Source organism: Chenopodium quinoa, unplaced genomic scaffold (genome assembly GCF_001683475.1).
Source record: "Chenopodium quinoa cultivar QQ74 unplaced genomic scaffold, ASM168347v1, whole genome shotgun sequence".
NCBI classification, from domain to species: Eukaryota; Viridiplantae; Streptophyta; class Magnoliopsida; order Caryophyllales; family Amaranthaceae; genus Chenopodium; species Chenopodium quinoa.
Window position 1 is genome coordinate 2,113,242 of NW_018743021.1, and position 15,672 is coordinate 2,128,913.

The 15,672-nt window shown below is 35.6% G+C and overlaps 2 protein-coding genes across 3 annotated transcripts; both read left to right on the forward strand.

Annotated features, from left to right (window-relative positions):
• The first annotated feature begins 4,556 nt into the window (after positions 1 to 4,556).
• Positions 4,557 to 14,130, forward strand: LOC110730257. Of its 2 annotated transcripts, XM_021910042.1 has the most exons (7): positions 4,558 to 5,441; positions 5,537 to 5,765; positions 8,276 to 8,337; positions 8,599 to 8,692; positions 9,021 to 9,123; positions 9,212 to 10,889; positions 12,215 to 14,129. In XM_021910042.1, the coding sequence occupies exons 2-6, from the start codon at positions 5,545 to 5,547 to the stop codon at positions 9,896 to 9,898; spliced, it is 1,167 nt and encodes a 388-aa protein (XP_021765734.1). In that variant the 5' UTR covers positions 4,558 to 5,441; positions 5,537 to 5,544; the 3' UTR covers positions 9,899 to 10,889; positions 12,215 to 14,129. The 2 variants fall into 2 exon arrangements, with proteins under 2 accessions (XP_021765735.1, XP_021765734.1); XM_021910043.1 differs by having other exon boundaries at positions 4,557 to 5,765; positions 12,215 to 14,130.
• On the forward strand, positions 12,725 to 13,774 carry LOC110730039 (26S proteasome non-ATPase regulatory subunit 11 homolog). Its single transcript, XM_021909819.1, has 3 exons — positions 12,725 to 12,990; positions 13,074 to 13,366; positions 13,530 to 13,774. The coding sequence occupies exons 1-3, from the start codon at positions 12,725 to 12,727 to the stop codon at positions 13,772 to 13,774; spliced, it is 804 nt and encodes a 267-aa protein (XP_021765511.1).
• Positions 14,131 to 15,672: the final 1,542 nt, after the last annotated feature.

The window sequence follows — 15,672 nt, forward strand, 5'->3', positions numbered from 1 at the left end:
GGAGATTTCAATATATTATACGAACGCTTCAAAAAATATGTCATTTGAGAAAAGAAAAAAAAAACACTAACATTGCTTTTTTTTTTTTGACAAAAGAGCTATCAAAGAAAAACACATTGCAACAGAAAGAAACAAACTAAAACTGAAAAAACAGCAATTGTCGTCGCCTAGCGTAACCAGCTAACCAGTGAGCCAGAGACACCCAGGACCGAGGAACCTTACGAATTTGACACACCAAAAAAGATTTAATAGCCGCATTCAATTCTAGAGTGAGCCACCAAACCAAAATGTCCATTGGACTCGAATCCGGAAGCAAAGAGAGAAGGGGCGCACAATCAGAATGAATCCGAATCTTTAAGAATCCTTTGCGAACCGCCGCCTAAAGTCCCCATAAACAAGCTTGTAGCTCAGACTATAATGTCGATCCAGATAAAAAAATCCCTACTACCTCCACCCAGAATCTCCGAAGAATAAAGGTCACGAATAACCCAACCTGCCCCAGCCCTACAAGTGGAGCAATCCCAAGCTCCATCGACAATCAAACAAACCGTGGTACATATGCCAGGTAAACCCCTCAAACACAACCAAGGATTACCTAAAAGCACAGGCGAACTAGACGAGCAGGACCCCAATACAGATTTCTTCATTCCTTAAACTGGACATAGCGGTGGAACCAATCCTCAGCCAAACCTTCAATTGTCCTAGGCGACCAAACCGCATGTCTGAACCTTAACTGGTTTCGGGAAAGCCAAATAGCCCAAAGAAGAGCAAATAAAGACATAATACCTTTCCAAAATTTGTGAGAATAGAACTGAGAAACGGTGTCAGCCAACCAATCCCCAAATTGAAGGACTGCCAAAGATCCCAACAAACCCCCAATGCTCCCGACTACCATAAAGATCTCACAGCAGGACAATCTCTAAAAGTGTGCAACACCTCCTCCTCCCATTCCTGATGGCAAAAGGCACATATCGGGTCAACCGGATAACCACGATAATGCAGAAGAGATGCCATCGGAAGAGCATCATGTAATAGTTTCCAGTCAAACACCTTCCACCGAGGAAGAATAGAAATGCAGGGGAGAAATTTTGTTGTGGAATATTTGGGGAAGACGAAATGAAATGATTTTCAAAAACAATGACACGCACCATCCAATTATCATTGATAGAGTTTTTCGTCTTACGGCTGACTGCACTACTTATGCCAAGAAGATATATGGAGTGACTACAAGCTCGGTCAGGAAAAGCTCAAAGACGTGGCTTGCCCCTCTTTCAGGTATCATTAAGTTAAATTGTGATGCCTCGTTACGAGAAGACGGCTAGGTGGGACTTGGAGTAGTTTCTCTTGATTGCAAGGGGGATGTTTTATTTGCAGCTACAAGAAGACTCCGAGCGTATTGGCCTGTTGTCGTGGCTGAAGGGAAGGCAATCTCTATGGCTGTTCGTCTTACTCGCAAATATGGGCTGCTTAATGTCATTGTTGAGTCGGACTCTCAGGTGCTTGTTCACAAATTATGCAAGGCTTCCATCTTCCTCACCCGATCTTGATACAATCTTGGATGACATTCTCTTCTCTAGCTTTGTTTCAATATATTTTATAGCTACAAAGTGCTCCAATGGTTAACATTGCTTATTTAAAAAGGTAGGCATGAAACAAGTAGATATTTGGTATACACCATTCTCAAATTTAAATGGCTAAATATAAGTTTCTCAATTGAGAAACCTTAGATGTTTTAAAGTTGTCTTTTCAACTAATAAATTAGGGATAATAATGTAATTTTATGATTTTTTTCCATTCTCCCTCAGTCTATCTCCTTTAGATATACTCCACCAGACCACCACTATCAACACTCCCCACTGCACGACTACCCCTGCTTTCCCGCTCCAACACCCCACAACATGCTCCAACTACCAGATGGTTAACAAACATCTTTCCCTAAGGAGTTATGGGCCTTATTCACATAATTGGCTATTAGGGTATCTAGTTGCTTCGCCGTAAAAAATGGCCGCCAAAAATGGTTAATTGGGGTTGGTGTATGCAATGTTATTGGGTCGTTGTTGACAGAGATTTTGGTGAAAAAATCGTCATTGTTACATTGTAGACCTAGTTATTGGGCGGGTCGGGTCAGGGTCGGTGCAGGTCGATTGCGGGTCGGGTCAAAGATGGTCACATTTTATAGGGTCAATATAGGGTCGGGTCAATACGGGTCGCGGGTCATTAGCGGGTCGATAATGGGCGGGCCTACAAAATATCAATTAAAATAAATATTAGACAAAGTCATTATTATATACATATGAATACAAATTTATCTATATAATTATTTTTACATTATGTATTTTCTTTATCAATTAAATTAGAAAAACATGTTGGCCCTATATTGACCCTGCCCAATAAAGGCCCTGTCCATTAAAAGTCCGGTCCATTAAAAGCCCTATAAGCTTGGACCTGACCCTATTATCATTGGGCTACCCTACCCAATAACTACCTCTATTACATTGAGAAAGCAAGAAGGAAGGAATGAAGGATGAGGAAGAAAAGAAAAAAAAAAGTGGGGAAATGGGTGAAATATTTGACGAACATAGGTTGTATAACTAATACTCCGAACATTGCAATTAAAGAACTTCGGAGATCATGCCTCCATTTTTTTTTTTTTTTTTACCACTTAAAAAAACTCAAGTAGTTTAGGGTAAATTTATTTTATCTTACCTTTTTTTTTTATTTTTTTATGTTTAGAGAGCCACAGGGGTAAGTGACGAGAATCGATCCTAAGATCATGTGAAAACGAGGGGAGAGCTCTAACCAGTTGAGCTATCCCTCCCTCTATATCTTACCATCTAATTAGAAGAAAAAACTTTTGATTTTGCCACCAAATGTCTGAGTGTAGCAAGGAATGTGATTATGGGCTCACATAACGATTAGTTGACCTTTTTAAACACTTTTTCTTGTGATTTTTTTTCCTATAAATGGAGGTTAGAATATATTGAGTATAGTCAATGAGAGTGAAATTCGTTGGAAAAGAAGTGAAAATTGAATTTTTGGCAAGAATCCTCACCGAAATCAGGAAACATGTGTGAAATTATAGTGTTTTTTTTTAAAAGTAAAAAGAAAAAAGTGGTAATTTAAAATAGAAATTAAGTTAGGTGGTTAAATAAAAACTGGGTTTTTTTTAGGTAGTAAGGGCATGTTCTATCACATTGAAATTCAGTTCAGTTTAGTTCAGTCCAGTTCAACTCAGTTCAGTTCAGCTTAGTTCAGTTCAGTTCAGTTTAGTTTAGTTTAGTTCAGCTCAACTCCTAATTTTCTTCTCTTGTAAAATATTCAGTTCAGTTCAGTTCAGCTCAGTTCAGTTCAGCTCAATTCAATTCAGTTCAGTTCAGCTGAATTCAGCCAATGAGAACAGACCCTAAATACTATAAAAAAATCCTACAATTAATTTTGTATTTTTTAACCATATGCTTTTACCATGTGAGCACATGAGAAAAACAAAAATTAACTTTGGTTGTGGCTTTGTTTGGCAAAGTGAGTTTTGGCAAAAAAAAATAAAAAGAAAAAAAGGGGGTCATTCAACCAATTCACTTTATTAATCCATTATTTTAATTGTTTGAAAGGTTGTGTTCTATGGGTTGGTTGTGCTGAATCCTTTAATCGATAAAGTTGAAAAGAGCTTTTAAAGTTAGTTAGATGTAAAAATTAACCAAATGACAATGCAATAGTGTTATAAAGCTAAACGGTTATACTAGGGCTGAGCAAAATTACCCGAAAAAGCGAAAATCCGAAAACTCGTTTCGTTACCGTTCTGAAAATTAGGGTAGCTGATCCGATAACCATAATGGTTCGGGTATCCGTTCCGATAATTTGTTATCGGGTATGGTTATTGGGTATCATTTTAAAATTAACGGTTACCCGTTCCGAACCGATAAACAATTTTTTGTTTTTTTATCCTACTTAAATCTATTTTTTCCAAAATCTAAACTCTTACTTTACTTCATAATCACTATATAATATCAATAATTAGTACTATAATTAATAATTTGGTCAAGATCATGTGGTATAGTTATTAATTAGTGTTAAAATATATCATAATAACTCATTTATTAAGGTTAATGATCACTATTGGATAGTTTATTGGGTACCCGATAACCGTTCCGAAAATCCGGGTACTCAAACTTATCGGTTCGGTTTATGGATATCACTTTTAGTGATATTGGTTATCGGGTACCCGAACTGTTAGTACTAATGGTACGGGTACCCGTCCCATGCTCACCCTAGTTTATACCACTATAATGATTACCCTATCCCACTAATAGACATTGTACAAGAACAATACAAGTTCAAATAACGTACAACATTTTACTCTATTTATCTATTAACTCTGACGGTATTATATTTTTATACTAATATAAATTTTTCAATTGTTATGACGTAAAATATCGTTAAATTAATACTCCGTATTAATATTAATTTCAAATTCTTTTTACTAAGGTATATTTTTAAATATTCACTTTCTAATTTTATGCGTTGACATGTGTGTGGTCAAACTATATCAATTATGTCAAATTATCAACTTATTTTATAAAACAAAATTCTAACAAATAATATAACTAGATCGTTAAAACATTTATCGCAAAATTCATTAGTCAAACCTATTAATGAAATCCGTTGGTCAAACCAACCCACGCAACCAACTATTTTTTTCTACTACGTATATGAAATGCAACTAACTTTTTAACAACAACCCGCCAAAAACCAAACATGACTTATACTCTACATCCAAATACTCATGGTACTTTGTACGGAGTATAATTTATGCATTGATATGTGTGTATAATAACTTATGTAAACTAAGTTAAACTATTAATCCCCGTCAAAAAAAAAAATCCCGTCAAAAAAAGTAAAACTATTAATTAATTTTCTACTTACAAACAGTAATGTGACTTAAACATTTGATGCAATCCGATAGTCAAATCAACCAATTTAACTAACTAAATTCTTTTCTTATATAGAATGTAAACCGACTTTAACAACCAAAAAGGCAAAAACCCGCTAATTACCGAACAGGACTTCCCCTCTACAAAGAACTTCCTCACTTAAACACAAACTAGCGATAATACGAAGTACGAACCAACAAAAAGTGTGCAATTTTGACCATTGTCCATAAAAAATTTCAACACGAGGGCATTATTGTCCTTTTCAAATTTGTATACAATAACAAATACGTTAATACCTCAATACTAGTACCAGGTGAATGGAAATATTACTAACTCAGAAAAAAAAAAAAAAAAGAAGACGAAAGAGGAAGAAGAGGCGCTGAGAATTTGAACTTGTGTAAAAAAATTCAGAGGGAGAAGCAAATTTCAATCAATTTCCCTCCAAACTTTCAACACTCAACGACTATCAATCACCCCCAATTTCTTCAGATTTCATGCCTTCAATTCGCTAGGGTTTCTAATTCTCTCTCTTCTTCTCAATTTCTGCAATTTTTCCCTTAATTTTTTCATTTTTTTTGAAATTATTCCATCTACTTTGGAAATCTCAGCATCAACAATGGCGGCAGCAACTTCATCGCCAGTTCTTAGCAATAATGGCTCTGAAACGAGTGGTAATAACGGTATCGCAACTCCTCCGCCGCCGTCAGCGACACCGCCGTCCGCCGCGAAAAGTCCCGGACTTCCGACGATTACGTTGCATAGACCCGACCCGCCCAAGAATCTTCGGGGTCTCAATAAACCAAAGTGTATTAAGTGTGGAAATGTCGCTAGGTCTAGGTGAGTTTCTCTCTCTAAGATGTTTACTTTGGAATTGCTGAATTTGTTTGTTTGCGAGTGATATATTCGTAGCATTGCTCTTGTTTTTGATGAATTTATTGATTGATGCTGAATTATTGAGCATAAATAAATCAAAGCAGTTTTTGGAGTAGCAAATTTTACACATTAAAATTTTGTTAGATTTGGTTAAATTTGCACAAGTATTGTAAAGTGGTAATTTTGTATAATAATGTATACGGAGTATGTGATGTAAAATGGCCTATAACTTTACAATGATACAAGTGTCTTTTAATAGTGTAATGATGCTATATTCGTATTACATATCGCGGTGATATTGTATAAGTGAATTGATGTTGGATGCATTAGAGATCATTTAGATGTATTACATCATTTACATGACATGTAGTTGTGGTTTGTTGGATAATTGGTTGTATTTTTTATTATACAACTTCAATTTGCAAGTGCTTTGGTTGTAGTTTGGATAGATGGTTCTTGTACATGTTTTCGATTTGTCCGATTGGGGTGATTTTTTCTCAATGTGAAAATGGGGCAACTTAAAGGGGTGTGATTTTGTGAAGGTAAGTGTTCTTGCTACTTAGCTTTGGGCTAAATTAGCAAGCATATCATAGATTCATAGCTTTCCAACAAGCCTTGCATGCATGGGGTAGAGGTTTGATGTATATTCGAGAAGATCTTGCCCGGTGTTAGCTACCTAAATCTTGGCAGAAAATTATTTCCTTCGAAGGTCTATGTTCTAGTGTCCTGAAATCTAGAGCCTTGTAACTTTTTCCTAGGTATCCCCGGGTCTATGTCATCCTTTCTGCCAGCCCTTAATATGACCTCTCATATCCTCTGTGATGCATCGAGATGCCACCTTCTAACATAAACATTTATATCTTGTTTCTTTCATCTAGCCATCAATATAATGTTACTCTAACCTCAATCCTTATTCACACCATTTATTATCGATGTGATTGCACATCCTAATCTGCATCCTCATCTGTGATGATCGCTTCTAGGCTTAGGTGTGATTGATTGGTAAGGCCAATGGCTATTGCAAATTTCTTTAGGCAATTATATTTCCTACTTTCTCCATTTCATTATGTTTGATTTTTTTTCTTTAATAGGGATCGAGTGTGCAATCTTAAAAGGATAACCCATTTGAATATATTAATGACTAATTACCAGTTAGTCCAGATTACTGTGATATCAGTGATGGGGATAACTCCAAATGCTCTTGTAGGAGGCTAAGAATGTAACTTGTGCTGGAGTATAAGAAATCTTCTTACGAGTTAATTACTTTCTTTCCATTTGTAAAGTGGGGGTTGAAAACTGGATATCAACATCCTAAGTGGACATTTGTTTAACTTTCTGGTCCTATGAGGATAGCTATAGCCTATGGGTTTAAACCTAAAGTATACCTGAATGATTGAAAAACATTACTTAAAGCCAAATGTTTGGTTGGAAATAACCCTACATTCCAATTCTCATTGCATAATCACCCTCGATTTCCTCTCCAAAGCCCTCCCTTCCACTTTTCTTCTCTTCCCCATCCTCTCTTCACCTTCAACTTTCTCTCCATTTGTTGCTTCATTCCTGCCGCCTCATGTCTCCACCATGTCCTGCATTCAAAGTACCAAATCTGGAATGTAATTGGTGCAAAGTTCTTGCAATGTAATTACCTCCCCTTTATCACATTTCTACATGAATTCTCACTTTCCTTCCTGCTCCCTGATCTTGTGAAATTGGAAGTTTAGCGGTAAACTAAATATGACTGTCTAAGGGGTAGATTCAATCTATTAGCAGCAGTTCTAGCAGTGGCAATGGTAAGGGTAGCAATGGTCAGGGGAGGGATACATGGAGCAGGTGATGATGATTTTGGTTATGGCTGAGGTTGTTTCATAATTGTGCATGGTGTAAGGGGCAGTGCTGGTAAATACGATGATGATGGTGGATGAGGAAAGAAGGAGAGCAACTTTGGGGGTTTGGAGGATGAATCCTTCAGGTTTGATATTAGTTAAATTCTGAACCATATATGAGAAACGGGTTTGAATGAGGCTCCAAATCCTTCTCTAATATCTAAATCATTGAACCAAATGCCCCATCTAAAATCTACTGATTTATTTGGGTAAGGAATACTTTTTCCAGTGTGTATCACGGGCTAAGGCAGCTCAAAAAATGAATTATACAGGTATAGTTCTTTCAATCTTAGGATTTCCGGCATATTTTGAAATTTTGAAGTTTCATGACCTTCACATAGTTTTTCGTAGTTTAAAACTTATTATACTTGTGCAAATGCATCTTGTTTTATGCTAGAAGACAGGTGTGTGTTTACAGGGTTTTCTGAATTTCTGATGCATATTGTCAGTAAAATCCGGTCCTTGGATTGTTACATGTCCTTGTATATTGTCAGTAAAATCCATACCATTCTTTGATTGTTACATGTCCTTGGATAGCTTTGTGAATTCGTGTCTTCTGTTGTATTAATTTATTATTATTATTTAATACAGGTGTCCTTACCAGTCTTGTAAAAGTTGCTGTTCTAAAGCCCAGAATCCTTGTCATATACATGGTATTTTTCTAATTTTATTAGTTGCAATTCTTATTTCAATGTGAAGGTGTTCCTGGAAAAGAAAGTTGTGAGACTGGAAAATGATTACTGTTTGCTCATATGATTTATTTCAATGGACTCCATGATCAGAGCTCAGTTTGTTGCTTTACAAATTCGTAACGAATAAGTTTGAAGAACAAGTAGATTGATTATAGATTCCTCTTAAACCTTTATGCACAGAAAATTGTGGATTTTACCATTAATTCTGGGCTCTATCTGCAGTTTTAAAGCCAAATTCCACACTAGCAGATAGGGGAGGAGCTTCTCCAAACTCCACTGTACCTGAGCAGCAGCCTAATGAAGCGGCAGCTCCCGGGTATTGCATTTTTTTTGCTTATAGAACATTTTTTCAAATTGGATAAAAATTTCAGGTGTCAGCTTGAGATGGAATTGTTGACATTGATCTAGGACCTAGTTGTAGCTTATGAAATACGATGCAATTACATGCATCATCCCAAATACTTTTCTTGATCTTTGCATTGCATTCAATTTTTTCCCATTTTTTCCCATAATCTCATCAACTTTGTTTTTTTTTTTTTTATTTTTTTTTATTTTTTTTTTTAAAGAGAAACATGTATCTAAATTTGGAGGAGACTGTCTTCTATTCTTTTGCATTTATCGTATCTGCATTTGGTTGGTCCCAGGCCTCAGTCGAAAGCAGCTTCACTTCGACAGCTTTCTAGCACTTTCTCACAATTCAACAATGTGCATATTCCAGTCCGGTCAAGGAAACCACCAACTAGAAAGGTGCTGGTCTTATGTTAATCCATGTTAATGTGATTGTATCATACATGTGTGTATTCTGAACAGCTGAACTTTAATGTGGAAATTTCAGGAGGCGTTGATTACAAATGAATGGAGATTTGCCAAGTTAAAAGAATATAAAGAGGGAAACATTGAAGCAGAAAATGTAGCTTTTGATAGATACATGCAGAATATCAGTTTACTAAAAGAGGTATTCAATGTTAATTCCGAGAGGCCAGATGAAAATGGTTCCATGGTGTCAAATCCTCCCACAACTTCTGGTGAGAGAATGGAGATTATTTCAGAGACCAAGGTAATGCTTAGATCCAATCCTGTTAGAATTGATGCGTTCAGGAAGAGGATTCGGCAGACAATAGATCAGGGATTAGAAAAGCTACAGACGTGTAATTCAATTGACGTTCCTAGCAACTTAGACAATGAAGATGATCCAGCCCCAAAAGTAGCTAAAAATTGGTGGTCTGGGAAGACCTCGCCCTTGAATGAATTGAACTTCAAGTTAGATAAAGCTAGAAATGAGGAGGATTTGAAGCACTGTATCCAGTTGAAGTCCAAAATTACAGGTCAACAAAAATTAAGCTCGGGAAAGAAAACCGAGAATTTTGAGGTATTGGAGGACCAGATCATCCATAACAAATTGCCTTCTGCACAAGAATATGACGTTTCTTTAAAGCTGGTGAGAACTACTGAAATTGATCAGGATGCTTTGAATCGCATGGATTCTCGTTTTTCATCCCTAGAAGAAATAGAAGATTTATAATTTTTGAACTCTCCTTATCTCATTAGAGGGTTGTGAATTATCTAACATTTGATGTAATCTTGTTATAATTTTCAAGAGTATAAATTGTTATAATTCCGCTTTACTGATAAAACTTGCTAAGGAGTTGGGACATCTGCAACTGGTTTGATATGTTTGTGTGGGCATGGGAATTTTATATTTGACATGTCTTTTTGATAACCTATGTTACTATGTACACGTGATGTATGCTTTAAATTTTCTAAATATAGATGCAGTTATACACCAATCATTCTAAGAAACAAGTAAAGATTAAGAGCATTTTAGGTATTTTACATGGAACCTTACCTCAAGACAACAAAAAAAATTACCTACAACTGTGGTGTATATCATATGGTATAAACCGTATAATACCCTCCCTTCCAGCCAATTAAAACTACAAATTAATTTTTATTTTTTAACAACAAATTTAAAAAAACCCCACTATTTCCCCCTTTTTGTATAAAGACCGTTGTATCGCTTGATATTATAGCTTTACCAGAAATTCTCTCACCTTATAGCAACAATAACGCAGGTGGTTAATTGGAAAACCCGATTTAATTAGGATGCACAAAATAAAAAGTTATACCATGAGCAAAATATTACTTCAAAAAAAAAAAAAAAAAAAAAGAAAAGAAAAAATTGCACATCAATTTAATTAATGTATATACTCCATATTTCATTAATACTTTATCATTTTAGCTTCATATACATTTTTAATCGGCTAGGCACTTTGGGTTTAAGACTGGGGCAAAGATAAGAGAATTCTCACTGTAAATGTCTCTAGTGGAGTTTGATCCGCAACCTCTCGATTGTGAGACGTATAGTTTCCCGCTACGACAAGCTTTGTATGGTTTTAGCTTCTTATACAAGCCTAAGAATTTTCCATACAGAAATTCGTTCTCTCCTCCTCACTCACGCCGGTACATTTACTCCTCCCGGACGGCGGTTTCCCGGCGCTCTCTTCAGCCATTGAGTAAATACGCTAACCTATCTCCCTCACATTTTCGTAAAATCTAATAAAGAAGCAATTATTAACGTTATGTTTTTAGTATTCGGCTTAATTTCTGGGCGATTTCGATGTAATTTCTTGTTAATGATGATCTAGGGCATTTTTCTTTCCTCATAATTATATTATGGAATTTTTATTTTAGGGAGTAATTGTTTGAATGAAGTATTTTAAATTTGGTTTGATTTGTGTAATTGTTCAATTATTATGTTAGTAACCTGATTAGTTGTATTTGGGTGAATTTTTTCTTGAACTATTTGTGCATATGTTATGTTGATGCAATTAGTTGTAGAACTAGTATCATGATTGTTGTGCGAATTAATGTTGTGAATGTTGTAGTATGGTGATTCAATTGAGAGATAGTTGTAGAACTAGTATCGTGATTGTTGTGCGTGTTGGAGTTATGAATATTGTGGCTGGTTGATTCAATTGATGATTAGTTGTAGAACTAGTATCATGATTCATGATTGTTGTGCGAATTGGAGTTGTGAATGTTGTGGTGGGGTGATAGCAATTGACAAATAGTTGTAGAACTAGTATCGTGATTGTTGTGCGTGTTGGAGTTATGAACATTGTGGCTGGTTGATTCAATTGAGGATTAGTTGTAGAACTAGTATCCTGAATTCGCGATTGTTGTGAGCATTGGAGCTATGAATGTTGTGGTGGGGTGATTCGATTGAGAACCTGCTGTGGAAATGTGAAAATGGTCTATCAGTATGAGCTATGTTAAAATTGCGCTTGCAAAATAGGAGTGGTATGGGGTATCAATTGAATTGACCTCACTCTCATTGAAAAGAACTTCTTTCTACTGGTTTTTGGTGATGATGTGTTATTTGACTTGTTTTTTTGCAAAAGATTTAAAACTCTAGTTTAATTTTTATTGAATGTTAATATGTTATGTATTTGGGTATGCTAATTTCAAAATCGTTTGCTGCTGCTTTGACCTATCTGCAAATCAAACATTAAATTGTGCTGTTAGTCTGGTACTGTTTATTTTTGGTTGATTCAATTTCCAGTTCATACTTTGTTTTTCTGACAAGTCCAACAATGTTTAGTAGATAAATTGGCATTATGTTATTTGAATGACATTGTTCTGCCTGCTACCTAGTTTTTGGAAACTGTCATTTCTGTGCTGTTATTACTTCGTATTATTTATCTATTGAGGCATGAAAAAGTACATTAGGTTAGCCATTGCTGTGCTGCTTAGCTTCATGCTTTGGCTCTGTATATTTCTTGAAGTGGCTTTAATTTTATAGAGGACAATAATATAACTTAACTTATTTGTCCAACAGAAGCTCCACAATGTACTGCGCTTTTAGCTCAAGCACCCTTCTGCCATTATATTCCTTGAGGGGAGGAAGGGGCAGGTTTATTGTCATAATATTAGAAGTGTGAAGGAATGTGAAACAAGGTCATACAAATTGCTTCTTTATTGGTGTCATAGGATTATTTTGGCTGTCCTAAACTGCAATGATCACTCATCTACCTGCTATTACTGACTCCCTTGCGCTGGCTTTGGAAGCAAAGAGTGTAGAAGAGTCTATTGCAATCCTACATAGAGTGCTTGAGGATCCTTCTTCTTCGCCTGATAACTTGCGCATAAAGGAACAGGCAATTACAAAGCTCACTGAATTTCTGACGCAAGAAATCAAGGCTGAGAACCTTGGGACCCTTCTGACCCAATTGAGGCCCTACTTCACTTTGATCCCCAAAGCTAAAACTGCAAAACTTGACGGGGAATAATTGATGCAGTGGTTAAAGTACCTGGTACAACTGAACTCCAGATCTCTCTTTGCAGAGAAATGGTACAGTGGACCCATGCTGATAAACAAACTTTCATTCGTCAGCGTGTTGAGGCCAGACTTGCTGCTCTGTTGATGGAGATCAAAGAGTATACTGAAGCACTGTCTCTCCTCTCAAATCTGATAAAGGAGGTCAGAAGACTAGATGACAAACTTCTCTTGGTAGATATTGAGTTGCTCGAGAACAAGCTTCATTTTTCTTTGAGAAATCTCCCAAGGCTAAGGCAGCGCTTACTGCAGCTTGAACAGCAGCCAATGCCATATATGTGCCTCCGGCTCAACAAGGGACCATAGACCTTCAGAGTGGAATACTCCATGCTGAGAAGAAAGACTATAAAACTGCCTATAGCTACTTTTATGAAGCTTTTGAGGCCTTTGATCCTCTTGAGGATCCCAGAGCGGTCTACAGTATGAAATACATGCTCTTGTGCAAAGTGATGGTGAATCAAGCTGATGATGTTGCTGAAATAATATCTTCCAAAGCAGGCCTACGATACTTGGGCCCAGATCTTGATGCGATAAAAGCTATTGCTGATGCCTATTCAAACCGTTCTCTGAAACTCTTTGAGGCTTCATTGGAGAACTTCAAGGCTCAATTAGGAGAAGATCCTATTATTTGCAGGCACTTATTGTCTCTTAATGGTACTCTATTACAGCAGAACCTTGCAGATTGATTGAACCATTTTTAAAAGTTGAGGTCTCCCACATTGCAGAATTGATCGAGCTTCCCGTTGATCATGTGGAGAGCAGAACCTTTGCAGATTGATTGAACCATTTTTAAAAGTTGAGGTCTCCCACATTGCAGAATTGATCGAGCTTCCCGTTGATCATGTGGAGCGTAAATTGTCTCAAATGATTTTGGATAAAAAATTTGCAGGGACTCTTGATCAAGGTGCTGGATGCCTCATTATTTTTAATGATACCAAGACTGATGCTATCTATGAAGCAACACTAGAATTGATCTCCAATGTTGCTAAGGTTGTAGACAGTCTGTTTGACAGATCACCTGATATTACAAGGCATTGGGACCTTGCAATGTGCCTGCCTTAGTGACATGAAGCATTTTTGCTTATCGAATAGTAGGACGATCCGTTAGCATAAAATTGAAGAGTTGTAGAAACTGGTGTTTATTTTACACTTCGAATATTGACTGAGTTTTAGGTTGGTTTCAGATTATGACCAGCCAATTTATCATTCAGTTTTGTTACTTTGTCAGTGACAGTTGAAGAGATCCCATTGTTATTTCAAGATCACCGAATAATGTAACTTTTGAGACGACGTTCATCCGAACATCAAACAATTAGTACTGATTTATATAAGCAGGATATTATGTTAACAGTTGATGTAAGCTAATGACTAAAGAGTTTCGGAAGTAGTTGTGATCTGAGTACCAATTAGTCTCATGTGTTATGCAAATTGAAGTCTAATTTTGACAATGGGTTGATTAAAAAAATTTGTATATTGTCTGCGAATACAATGAGAAGTGTGGGGTTGATAAGTATTTGACACTACCAAAAGCAAAAATTAATTTATTATGCATGCTAATGAGCTAATCTATGATATTGACCAATACCATAAGTCCATAATTATATATAAAGAGCAACTTTTACCTCAGTATCACATTAGTCTCACCAATTTTCTTTCTCATCAACTTCACCCAATCAAAACTTAACAAAGTAAAAATGACTCGTGGGCAATTAATCAAGGATGGTAGAAGTATTTTTCAAACCAACCCAAAAAAATAGAAATTTTTTCATCTCATAATGGTACGTTATACTTAAGCTTGTTTAGTTTAGGTAATCTCTTTTCAATCTTAACTGCACTAATGAAACTCCATAAATCATGATCCACTAGTTGACATTATACTGCATGCCATTGATAAGTTTTTATTTAGCTTTATTTGCATCTTACATTTTGTTGCTTTGGTTTGTAACATTTCGAATTGCAACGCAACATATAACCGACCACTTCTCTATTGTCAACAGACTCAACACCATCTAAAAGCTCAATATTTTATGATTATTTATTTATTTATTTATTCTTTTTTTTTAGTGGTCTAGAATTCTAATTGATCAACTACCAAGAGATTGTAATACAATAGGTTTTCTTTTTTTAAAATGAAACTCTTTGAGCAAAAATATTTACTTTAATAATGACATTATCTTACATTCGGTAGATTGCTAATAGTTCTTTCCTTCAATTCGCTGCTTAATTGGTAAATGATAGCAAAGCCTGCGTTAGTTGTGATTGAATTCTTACTTTTAGCTTATTCATGTAGTTAAACACTTGTAAAAAAATATACGAAGTATATATGTTTGTTGAAAGTTATTTCATTTAATGAATAGTTGGCTGTTTGTTGCATGCAAATTAACACCTAATTAACAACCAAGAGTTGATTTCATCAAACATCAAATTGTTGTAAACAGAGCTAGTACAAATTCCTTAGTTGATTAACTCAACCAACACGTACAAGTTTATGACAACGTATCAATGCATGAAATTAAAAATGTGCTTTAAATTGTTGTTATCTCTTTGGTAGCTCTAAATTAGGTTAGTATTGATCACAACATGCATGATTAATTGACGTTTATTGTGTCGCTCAGGATATGTCGTCTAGGCATGCAAATACAATATACATACATACATATATTGGGAGAATGGGAGGAGTTATTAAGTGGGAAAGCTTATTTTGTGTTAATTGAGATTTGAGAATGTTCTTTGCATGGTTAAATATTTGTTGGTAATTCATGTTGTTGTGAAGAGAGTTATTTTTTGGTTAATACGTGTATTGACCAATAATCCTGGTTGCAAGGTCTATAAGACTAAAATGAATGTAATTTTCAAATTGAATGATTTAAATTCATGACTAAATGAATGTATTATTAAAATGGTTCAAATTGCTTATATATATAAAAAAAAAAGTTTGAATTGGTTTTATAACTATTGAA

Excerpts from the sequence above, each read along its gene's own strand:
- LOC110730257 (XM_021910043.1), top strand. The coding sequence starts at position 5,545 with ATGGCGGCAGCAACTTCATCGCCAGTTCTTAGCAATAATGGCTCTGAA. Across the intron at positions 5,766-8,275 it reads GGAAATGTCGCTAGGTCTAG|GTGTCCTTACCAGTCTTGTA; the intron begins GTGAGTTTCTCT and ends TATTTAATACAG. Across the intron at positions 8,338-8,598 it reads GAATCCTTGTCATATACATG|TTTTAAAGCCAAATTCCACA; the intron begins GTATTTTTCTAA and ends CTCTATCTGCAG.
- LOC110730039 (XM_021909819.1), top strand. The coding sequence starts at position 12,725 with ATGGTACAGTGGACCCATGCTGATAAACAAACTTTCATTCGTCAGCGT. Across the intron at positions 12,991-13,073 it reads CAGCAGCCAATGCCATATAT|CTACTTTTATGAAGCTTTTG; the intron begins GTGCCTCCGGCT and ends AACTGCCTATAG. Across the intron at positions 13,367-13,529 it reads GCACTTATTGTCTCTTAATG|AATTGATCGAGCTTCCCGTT; the intron begins GTACTCTATTAC and ends CCCACATTGCAG.